This window comes from Triplophysa dalaica, chromosome 16, assembly GCF_015846415.1.
Source record: "Triplophysa dalaica isolate WHDGS20190420 chromosome 16, ASM1584641v1, whole genome shotgun sequence".
NCBI classification, from domain to species: domain Eukaryota; kingdom Metazoa; phylum Chordata; class Actinopteri; order Cypriniformes; family Nemacheilidae; genus Triplophysa; species Triplophysa dalaica.
Window position 1 is genome coordinate 14,396,213 of NC_079557.1, and position 11,477 is coordinate 14,407,689.

At 38.0% G+C, this 11,477-nt stretch overlaps 1 protein-coding gene across 1 annotated transcript; it reads left to right on the forward strand.

Moving 5' to 3' along the window:
• The first annotated feature begins 1,485 nt into the window (after positions 1-1,485).
• Positions 1,486-11,261, forward strand: sparc (secreted protein, acidic, cysteine-rich (osteonectin)). Its single transcript, XM_056770111.1, has 10 exons — positions 1,486-1,614; positions 6,272-6,341; positions 6,730-6,810; positions 7,218-7,305; positions 7,690-7,811; positions 7,977-8,097; positions 8,667-8,800; positions 9,824-9,972; positions 10,248-10,396; positions 10,491-11,261. The coding sequence occupies exons 2-10, from the start codon at positions 6,285-6,287 to the stop codon at positions 10,517-10,519; spliced, it is 930 nt and encodes a 309-aa protein (XP_056626089.1). The 5' UTR covers positions 1,486-1,614; positions 6,272-6,284; the 3' UTR covers positions 10,520-11,261.
• Positions 11,262-11,477: the final 216 nt, after the last annotated feature.

Consider the following 11,477-nt stretch of genomic DNA (forward strand, 5'->3'; position numbering starts at 1 on the left):
AGCCATAACTGATCAAATCTGCTGACTGGCACAGACTGTCTGCAACAAGTCCAGACTGAAAATCTGAACAAAAGTCTTGTAGTGCATTTTAGCCTTTAGAAATATTTGTGTGGAATCCCTTGAAGACTTTGGTATCTTGGCCAGTGTGAGCACAGTTAAAAAGATTGTCGAGATCTTTTCAGAGAGTCTGGGAGATACAGTATACATTTGAGATTAAAGGGCTCTCTTTCCATGGATAAATGTGAAAACCCAATACAGCACATATTGTAAGTCTAAATTTCCTCTCAACTTCAACTCATTGCTGTTTAGAGAGGAGAAAACCTTGAGATATCTGACGAGATCCCAATGAAATATTTCTTATGGGTTTTCATTGTATTTGAAATTGACAAAATTCCGGGGAGTCTGTGACCCATTGAGCTCCCACAGACAGCGCCACGTCTGCAGTGCATACAATAATTACACCTCTTCGGCTTCTTCAGTGTCTGCAGAGGCCGGAATGGAAAATGCCACGTTGCAGAGAAGCTATTTTTTCCAGCGTTGTCTCATCCAGATGTTTCTCTCTTTACCGCTCAGAAAGTACAGACATTAGCAATCTATAGCAGAGCGTACCTCCGTCACCATGAATTTGAGGCTGATTGTCCCATTGCTGGAATGAAACAGATTAGTTTAGTCTGGGGGTCAGGGGCACGCAAAACTTAGAAACAGTGGGAAGGGCCCTGGAATTTAGGACTTTTTTTCCAACAGGAATCAACAGTTTTTGACATGCTCTCTCTAAAAATCTGTTCTGCACATCTGAAATACATGCTAGATTTGGAGCTGTCTGTTATAAGATAGCTGCACAATTAAATGAAAAAGTAATATTGATAACACTTATTTTAAAATAGTCTGATAATATTTCATAAACAGATAGGTTGAAACTAATCTGTTTCAACCTATAACTGGTTTTGATGTATTTTTTTGTTTAGATCTTTGGTCTAAAAAAGGGAAGTGACACAATTTGGATTGGCAAAAAGACTAAAGATGCATCCAAACAGCTAAGCTCAAACGTCTTTATGATGTTATACATGTCTGCATCAACACAACCTACAAGATCAGACATGAAAGATTCATTCAGTAATATTTAGCTTGAACCAACGGTCTTTGTGAGTATCACAACTATATGAACTGATCTGCACTGTGCTGTGTTTTAACTTTTCTGTTTTTCTTGTTTGCCCCTGTAAAGCTGCTTTGAAACAATACACATTGTGAAAAGCGCTATATAAATAAACTTGAATTGAATTGAATTGAATCTGTCCATGTTTACTCAAAGCTAAGTTGAGAGTCACTAAAATTCTTATGCATTCAGTATTACAGAACAAAGGACATCATCAGACAAAGTATACAATCATATATAAAAACAATGCACAAACACAAAGTTTGGGTGGAGAGTCTACATTTGAGTATAAAGGTCCACGTGAGTTGGATACACAGAGTTAACTGTGGGACGTCCCACCCAAACTGAGGGAAGGGGGTTGACCGGACCTGCCCACAGCAAATGTCTTCGGTGTGGACTTGTGTTGCTGTTAGATAGTTTCAATCCTTTCACAGCTGACATCTCTGTTAACCGGACAGAAGGTAAGAACATTTCTTTTGTCTACTCTTCTCTATAAAGAACTGGGTGATTCCCAAAATCAACTTTTGTCAATACCAAAATAATTATAGACAAACCAATTGTCACAAATAGCTAAGTTTTCCATTTTTGTTCTAAACCAGCATGCTTTGAAGTATTTCCATGCAGACATTCACAAAAAGATGTTAAAACAGCACAGACATTGTCAATGGAAACAGGTGTCTATACGTTTGTGCCAGTTTTGTGTGTTACAAAATTATTCATAAGAAAATCTTAAAATAACATTTGATACTAACAGACTATTTTTCAGACAAATGTACTGTGCTGTTTACTACGTTTGCAGCAAAAAACGTGTACAGTTAAGCTCGGAGAGGCACAATAGTGGGATATTGTGTGCCACATAAGCAGCAGGAGGGGTGAACACAGAGCCAGAGACAGGGGGGGAGGGGAGAACCTCACAGAGAGAGAGAGAGAGAGAGAGAGAGAGAGATCACTCCCTTTTCTATTACTCCTATCAAAAGGAATGCATGTTTCCATGGCAATGTTTCAGCAGCTGTTTGGGACCCTGTCGAAACAAGGCAGATCTAGCTACTTTGGACAAACAAGACTGATGTGAGAACAAACTGTCACAGCTGCTTAGGGCCGGTGCTATTATACAAACAACAAATTTACTTGAAGAAAAAAGTTTGATTTAAAGACATTATAATCTAAGACATTTGAATAGTACGTTTTAACTCTAACTTGTAAAAACGTGCAAATTTTATGTCACTTGATACAATTAGATAAATAAAATACAAATCAACAAATGATGTTGACTGAGGTTGGGTTGGATGGTTAGTGCACTTTTCTGACAAATGTGTTGTGACATGGATGTAATTTTCCACCTTCCAGTTTGTGTTTTTCCTTCTGGGCACTAAAAAGATTTTCATGAGATGGTAAAAAAAGAAAAATGTTTTATTGGAACAAGAATTCTGATGTGCCTTTGGGTAAAACGGAAAAGGTTAAATCTGTTTTTCTATCAGAAGCAGATGGTGCGCAAGAGTTCTGCAGCGAAACAGAAAAAAAACACAAATCAAACACTGATTTATCATTCTCCTGTTCAGAGTTGTGTTTACAATGCATAGAACCAAAAGGATACAATATAATATAGCATACGCGCCTGTAATTAGATTAAAAAATCAATCCAAAATGATTTCTTTATAGGGATAGTTCGCCAAAAAAAATCTTTCATCATTTACTCACCTTCGTGTTGTTCCAAATCTGTATACATTTAATTGTTCTTATGAACACAGAGAAAGATATTTGGAGGAATGCTTATAACCAAACAGTTCTTGGACCCCATTGACTAGCAGGACAAATTATTTCCTAAAAAAAATCTCTGTTGAACAGAAGAAGATATTTTGAAGGATGGAGTTTTCAGGCACTTTTGACTACCATTGTCATTTTTCCTACTATGGTAGTCAATGGGTTCCAAGAACTGTTTGGTTACAAGCATTCTTCCAAATATCTTTCCATTTATACAGATATGGAACATCTAGAGAGTGAGCAATTCATTACAGAATTTTCATTTTTAGGAGAACTATCCCTTTAATTTCTCAAAGATGAATCTGATTTTAACATCAGTTTTGGCCGTGCAGTTAAGTCCTGGACAGATTTTTTTTATTGTCATTTTTACAGGTTTAACCTGCTCTCCCATGCACAGCTGATCTGTTCTGTGAACAGGATAAAACAGACGGTTCGGCAGTAAAAACAGAGAGGGCTATCTTACAAATGGCTGTGGGGGGATAGAGGGGGAAGTTAAGCGGGTCAGGTGATTGTTCACTCAGGTTACAGATCTTTCTGCTCAGTCACTCACGTCTGACTGTCTTTTGTCCACCTCGGAGGTCCCTGTACCTTGCATACCTCATCCGTATCCATAGCAAAGCTTTCATCAGAGGATCAAATGTCCTGCTGTGTCTACGTTCAGCCCCCACCTACCTTTCTTGTTGCACAAAGTTTAGCTTTGTAGCACCTATTAATAAGATAATAAGATAAAGTTACGGATAGATGAGTTTTCATTTCCTGTGAAACAAAACCTCAGTGGTGAGACAAATGTTGCATATGCGGGTTTTGGCCTCGTAGCCTTAGCTTTATTTTGCACTGTTTTTTGTCATGTTGAATCATTTTTTTCCCGCGACTGCTCTTGGCAGACACACAGTTTGTTACGGTGAAGCTTTCAGTCGAGCGTTTAGCAAAAATGGGTCTGTTTTTCTGCTCAACACTGCACAGATGCAGGGAAGTAATGGACAGGTGGTTTGCGCAGGGGTTTAACTCTCATGCCAAGTGGCTTCCCGCTCTATAAATCAAGCATATCCTACCATGCCAGATTCTTGATCCCTATTGTGGGCATCGATGATAATGTGTTTGTACTGAAGAGGCTAAAACTACTTTGGAAGATATTAAAGCTTGGAAAGGCATGTTTTTTTCTGTAGAATCGGATGTGCTGTTTAACATTTAAGCTGAATTTAGGAGTTTGTTTGTAGGAGATGCTTTGGCAGCAGGACAAAGTAGCATCACTGATGTGAATACAGTTTTCCAACTCATTTATCCTGAGATCGAACCACCTGTTATGTCAATCCAGAGAGGGGCGAAACTTTCGGCAGCCTGCAGAGCTTCTAGAAAATGACTCTTTAGGAAAAAACAGAGCACTGAGATCGTGTTATCCTCCCGCTACCGGATTACCTAACTCGACGCTAAAGTAAATACAGAGTTAAAATGCCATCTTTATCCTTCTGACTCCGGGATGCTTGATTTCAATTGTGACCTTCCAAATAAAATAAGTTGTTTTGCTCTTAACAGACTTCACCTGGATTCTCACCTCATAGTATAAAGTCACTTACATGTGCCAAAACAACTTCTGAAAAGAGTGTTAACATCCAAACCAAACACAGGAGATGATATTGGGTCATTTCCTTCGTGACTCACAAAGCTCAATGCTCAGCCTGTTAAAATACAGTTTTCGGAGTGAAACGGCGCATGTTTGTTGACGGATAAGCGAAAACATTCTTTGTTTGCCATGTTCAGAGACGTCAGCGTTTGAAAGTGTGACCGAATGTCTGTAGTTTTCCATGTCTAAGTCTATTAGAGAAGTGTGGCGCCTCACCTCGGCTCAGGAACCTTCTATTCCTTTGCCAATGAAAACTAAAACAAAAACACCCTGGCTGACTCTGATTCATGTCCTCCAGCAGTAATACAAATCAGCTCCACATATGCACAAGAGATTTTAAAAATCAAATCGGATCTATAAAAATGAGACAAATTACTTCATCTTCATTACAAATTTTAACAGTAAGAATGACTTCAAGAGATAGTTCACCCAAAAATGAAAATGTTGACTTCCACACAGTCATTTTAAAACTATTTGACCGAATTTTCCTCCTGTAGAACACAAAAGAAGATCATTTGAAGAATTGTTTTGACCATCCACTGCAGTATCTATTCACTTCTGTCGTATGGACACAAAATCAATGCACCAACATTCTTTAAAATATGTTCTGCATAAGAAAGAAATGCATAGTTTATTCAATTCTGAATACTATTGACATCTAACATCTATCAAAACTTAATTTTTTTAATGCCAGATTATGTTTCTCAAACATTTTTTTTTCTTAAAGTATTTCCTTATCCTAAGCGAGGATATTTGACTTTAGTATTGTTGGGCGAATGATTGTTGGGTCAGTGGTTTTAAGAAGCCCCCTTAAGTCCCAGAAGAATTTTACAACTCGGCCAATTATGAATGTGCAGAAATAATGCGATAATCCCATCCTCTCTCTGCTCATGTAGAATCATGCCCATCATAGCCCGAGGGGGAAATTTGCTTTAAATTACAGAAAAGATCAACAACATGAGTTTAAATTTATTTTATAATCAAACTTCATTTATATGTTTGTAAATTAAAATCAAGTATGCAAAATAAATATTTCGATCATGTCCCGTACAGATACACCTTTCATGTAAAGAAACAACAGGATGTCTTTTGTTTGAAACTACAGTGAAATCTTACCACTATGCCTGTGTTTAAAAAACAGTGTATGGCTTTGATCTTCCCTATCTAAAGTACACCAGTTGATACATTCATCCCAAATGACGATACGCCCATTGCAGCTATGAACTTTCCAGCCATAAACAAAAAATATCTTAATATACAGAAAGAGCAAAAGGCAGTCAATAAGATGAGGAAGTCAAACATCCCCTATCGCCTCACAGGAAAGTGTATATCTCAAGGAGAACATTTCACATCAGTCCTTCTTCCAGGGTCTGTTTGAGAGGGAGAAAAAGCATTCCAGCTAGCAGAACAAAGACAACCGAAGCTCTTATCTCAATCAGCTTCATGTCTGGAGAGACAGTCTTCTGCTGCTTGGCTCTCTGCTACACAGCATACAAAGCAGCTCTGTGATGGCAGAAGCAAGATGTAATATTGCTCAAAGCCTATACCAGATTCCAACTCCAGCAGCTGGTACAGTGTATATGTGTGGTTTGGTGTTGAACTGGTGTGATATTGAACGCAAGTCACAGGTCGACTAATATAAAAGTGAACTTGTAAGCCTGATTGATATGATACGTGCATGCTGCCAAAATGTTTATCCAATCCTTGGTGGTGATGTGAGTTGTTATTTTCTTTAGGCTGAAACTCAAGATGAGGGTTTGGATCTTCTTCCTAATCTGCCTTGCTGGCACGACCTTGGCTGCACCAGTAAGTCAATCTTTGTGTTGAATTAAAACCACATATAACTTAAAGAGGTAGTTCACCCGAAAATAAAAATATATCATCTTACCCTCTTGTCATTTCAAGCATGTATGACTTTCTTTCTTCCGGAGAACACTAAAGAAGGTATTTTGAAGAAAGTTGGTAACAAACAAAAGTTTTACCCATTCATTCTATTGTATGGACACAAAACTAGCAAGTCAATGGGTAGTTACCAACATTTTCCTAAATATATTCTTTTGTATTCTGCAGAAGAAAGAAAGTAATACGGGTTTAGAATGTAAAGAGGGTGAGAAAATGATGAGAGAATTTTCATTTATGGGTGAACTATCACTTCTATCAGTTTAATGCATTTCATTTCTATGTAATTTTGCAGACTGAAGAGGAGCCAGTTGTGGAGGAGGAGCCATTTGTTGAGGAAGAGCCAATTGTTGAAGAGGACCCAATTGTTGAAGAGGTATATGCGTTTACCTCAAATAAATAAAACTCAAAATCTCAGCTGAATTTTTAAGCTCCCGTCGAGCCAGCTATTGGGCAAAAAATAGATAGACCCCCGTAATGATAACAGATGCGTTTCATACACACATGCTGAGTTTCCTCTTAAATTCCCCGGGGAATTGAAATCCGCAAAAGTTTGAAAACATATCTAAAAAGGGAGTAATTATTTTTCAATGCGTTCCCGCAGCCCACACAGATGCTCTATTGGACACGAAAGCAAGACGGTATTGCGGCTGGCCAGTTATGTGGGCCATTCCTAACCAATTCATTCATTTGAAGCTCAGCCGCTTAAAAAAATTGCAAAGCTGTGTTTTAAAACCCAATTTGGTTATAATATCCACAATGCTTTGTTTTCTTATAATTTAGGAGCCGGAAGTGGGAGCCAACCCGGTCCAGGTGGAGACAGGAGAATTTGATGAGGCCATTGAGATTGTGGAGGATTTTTTTCCTGAGAGTGAGTTAAATAACATTACCCAAAATAACCCGAGGCTTCTGTTCATCATTTAGTGTTCTTCATGCCTCAAATACCTTGCTGCAAAGTTTTATTGAAAAGAGATGAGAGCTGCAGCTTGCATCACGCAGCCCTCCTTCCCTGCATATGAATCGAGATTACGTGATTGCAGGGGCGAACATAAAGCCAAGCGTAATAAAAGATATAAGTCAAAAGTAGACGGCTGTAATTATGGGATCCGACAGACTGTAGTTATTCAGCCACATGATGTGTTTGCCTGCCACATAATAGGTAGGAAATAAAATGCAAGGATGGAAACTTTTTAGAACAGAAAAGAAACAAAAAGGAAAAAACTGTTTTTGTGTCTTAATTGCATTTTCTTTCCAGACCCCTGCCTGAACCATCACTGCAAGAAAGGCAAAGTGTGCGAGGTGGATGACAGCAACGAGCCAATGTGTGTGTGCCAGGACCCCCTGACATGCCCCGCCCCTGTGGGAGAATTTGAGCATGTGCGTTTTATTTCAATCCTTCCTTTGACATGTCTCATGTTTTCACATGTGCCGTGACAGAAATGCATTAAGATTTATATTTATATCCTAAAGCTCTGTTTGGGTACAAATCCAATCCTGTCAAGTTGACAATAATTTAAAGCTTCTCGTGTTTACGACACTTAGATCTGTGGAACTGACAACAAAACATACGAGTCCTCTTGCCACTTCTTCGCCACCAAATGCGCCCTGGAGGGTACCAAGAAGGGCCACAAGCTGCACCTGGACTACATCGGACCCTGCAAACGTGAGTCCGCCCTATGGATAAGCAGCACATTTGAATGGACCGTCCAAAATGTTTGCTGCAGAGTATAATGTTTCGATAAGCCTCGTCTGTAAAATGAAACGGCGACGAGTGCTTTGAATTGATTGCTGGCTTGTAGCTTTCAGGCGTTCCTGTTGAACCCTTTGCACAGACAGAGCAGGGCAAGATCGAGCTTGCCAGTGCTGCTTCACAAAGCAGAATGATCCCCCTTAAATCTGTCTCATCCACAGCCTATGTATGCTTTATGAGATCAGTCGGGACTGAAGGGCTCAGATGGAGCTCCAGCTGTGGTGTAGTCTCATTTCTAGGCGGGGTGTCTCAGCCAGGGACAAACGAAGAAAAATGTGTTTCTGGCATAAATGAATTAGACCGCAACAGCTATGGCACTAATATAAGCCAGAGGGCTGTAATTTGGACCTTTTAACACTATCAGGCGTACACTACAGTGAATTTGAGAAGTACGGTATATGCAGAGATACACGCTGGCATGCTGTTTTTGTTTATTATTTATTTTAAATCTATTGTTTTTTGATGTTTGTTTTTTGCCCCAGTCATTGCCCCCTGCTTGAACAACGAGCTGAATGAGTTTCCCCTGCGCATGAGGGACTGGCTGAAGAACGTGCTGGTGGCCCTGTTTGAGCGTGATGAGGAAAACAACCTGCTCACAGAGAAGCAGAAACTGAGAGTCAGTTCAACCTTTAGAATTTTACAGTCTTAAGAAGTGTTTAAATGCGATTGTTTAATCTTTGTTAATGTTAGTAAATGTCAATACTATTATTTGTGCAAGTTCATTGTATAAAGTAATGTTAACAATTTTAACTATTGACTTTAAAGGGATATTTCACTTCAAATATAAATATTTGCTCATCATCTACTCACATCCGAGTTGATCCAAATCTCAATAAATGTCTTTCTTCGGATGAACACAGTGACAAATTTTGAAGGAATGCTTATAACCAAACAGTTCTTGGACCCCATTGACTACTGTAGTAGGAAAAAAATGCTTTCTTTGTTCTGTTGAACACAAAAGAAGACATTTTGAAGAATCTAAGACAGCAAACAGTTCTGGGGCACCATTGACTACCATTGTCATTTTTCCTACTATGATAGTCAACGAGGTCCAAGAACTGTTTGGATAAAAGCATTCTTCCAAATATCTTTCATGTGTTCAACCAAATAAAGAAATTCATTTAGGTTTGGAACAACTAGAGAGCGAGTAATTAATGCCAGAATTGGCATTTTTGGGTGAACTAAGTTCATGTCAAATCCAGCATTTACAAAAAACAAAGATGAAAAATTCTGTAGAAGTATTTTTTGTGTTGGTTCATATAAGTTAAAGAGAAAAAAAATGTACTCGACCTCAAGGGGCTTCAATACAGTATACATTTTATTGTTCCATTGAACACTAAAGAATATATTTAGAAGAATGTTTGTAAACTAACAGTAATGGTCCCCCAGACCATTGTTCACACATTCTTCCAAATATCTTCTTTTGTGTTCAACAGAAACAATACATTTTTACAGGTTTGAATCAACTTGAGGCTGAGTAAATGATGACAGTATTTTCATTTTTTGGTGAACTGTCCCTTTCATGCATTGACTAATGTTAACAAAATACAGCCTTATTCTAAAGTGTTACCTTTAAATCAAGTATTTATTTACACAAGTGATATAAAGTGAAATCTCACCGGAAAATGTCTTTCTCTAGGTGAAGAAGATCTATGAGAATGAGAAGAGACTGGAGGCTGGTGAGCACTCTTTGGACCTTCTGGCTCTGGACTTTGAGAAGAACTACAACATGTACATCTACCCTGTGCACTGGCAGTTTGGCCAGCTTGACCAGCACCCCATTGACGGGTATGTTTCCATACTAAATTCTTATTATACTTAGGGCGAACACATTACAATAAACTTGCATTTGTTAACATAAGTTAATGTATAAGCCAAATAAATTAACAGTAAACAACTATTGCACAACATTTATTTATCTAAGTTCATGTTAACTTCTGGACAATAAATAACATTAAGATTAACAATTTTTAGGAAAACTCTATTGCTATTTGTTAGTTTATGACATTTAATATTTTTAACAAATACAACCTTATTGTTTGCGTTTTCGTGTGCTCTGTCAGGTTCCTGTCCCACACTGAACTGGCCCCTCTGCGTGCCCCTCTCATCCCTATGGAGCACTGCACCACCAGCTTCTTTGAGCATTGTGATGCTGACAAGGACAAGTACATCGCTCTTGAGGAATGGGCCAACTGCTTTGGAATCAAAGAGCGTGAGTTTCTTTGTATTTGTCAATGCCTCATACTACTTTTTTCTAGTAGCCTAAATGAACATATTAACTAACTTTGATCATTTTCTGCTTTCAGAGGATGTCGACAACGACCTTGTCATCTAAAGCATGTCATCTAAAGCATTTGACACTTCCTAGTTACTATTGGGACGAGGTGCTAACCCTTAAATTAAAATCAAAGTAAAGGTGCTAATCGCATTTGCTAACAACCTGCATACTGTATACCACTAAACATTCATAATGTTTAAAGAGTGCACAACTCACACTGCCCGTTTTAAGTCTAAAGTTAGCTGAAGTTCACAAGACAGATGTTGTACAGGCTGTATTCAAGAGAGAGTTGAACTACAGTATGATGAACTATGTACATGTATGTTGCCAGATAAACGTTTGAGTCCACAAAAGTAAAACTCAGAATCAGGGCTTTATTTTAATGTTAGTTTGGATGATGGAAATGTACAAAAACAAAATAAAGTTTCCAAATAAATGTCCTTTTTGCTTGCTTTATAAACTTTTTTTGTTTTATTTGTTGCATAATTGGTGGTGGGTTTTATTCTTTTGCTTTCTTTCTAAGATCTAAAAAAAACATCTTTAAATTGAGCCCTGAATATTTACAGGTTGTTGTTTTCATTTGCTCATTGTACCTTTCGGAAATCAGGGCGAAATGTTGAGTGTTATAAAATTTGAATAATATACAAGAAAATATTATTTGAACTTCAAGAGGACATTATCTCGCAGGATGAGATTTTTTCTCCCTCTAACATGTTCACATACATTTGCAGTATTTGCCACAATGTGAGCGCTATGCAACTCTTAAAAAAATAAAAGCTACTGAATTTTTCAAACTCAATCTTTGCATGCATTCCTCCATTGTTCTTTATCGTTACATGCAGATATGTCATTTTTCGCATTTTTACATGTTTTCCTTAGTTAAAAGCAAAATAAAAAACAAATCAGGGAAGCCAGTAGAGCCATTTTGCAGTCTACAGTGGGTCTAGAAATGTGGAACACATATGTTAGTATTTTCACCAAGGGAGGAGTGGATGTTTACGTAATTTTATTGCTT

Coding starts and splice junctions, on each gene's coding strand:
- sparc (XM_056770111.1), top strand. CDS start 6,285: ATGAGGGTTTGGATCTTCTTCCTAATCTGCCTTGCTGGCACGACCTTG. Junction 7,306..7,689: donor GGAGGATTTTTTTCCTGAGA/GTGAGTTAAATA, acceptor TTTTCTTTCCAG/ACCCCTGCCTGAACCATCAC. Junction 8,801..9,823: donor CAGAGAAGCAGAAACTGAGA/GTCAGTTCAACC, acceptor GTCTTTCTCTAG/GTGAAGAAGATCTATGAGAA.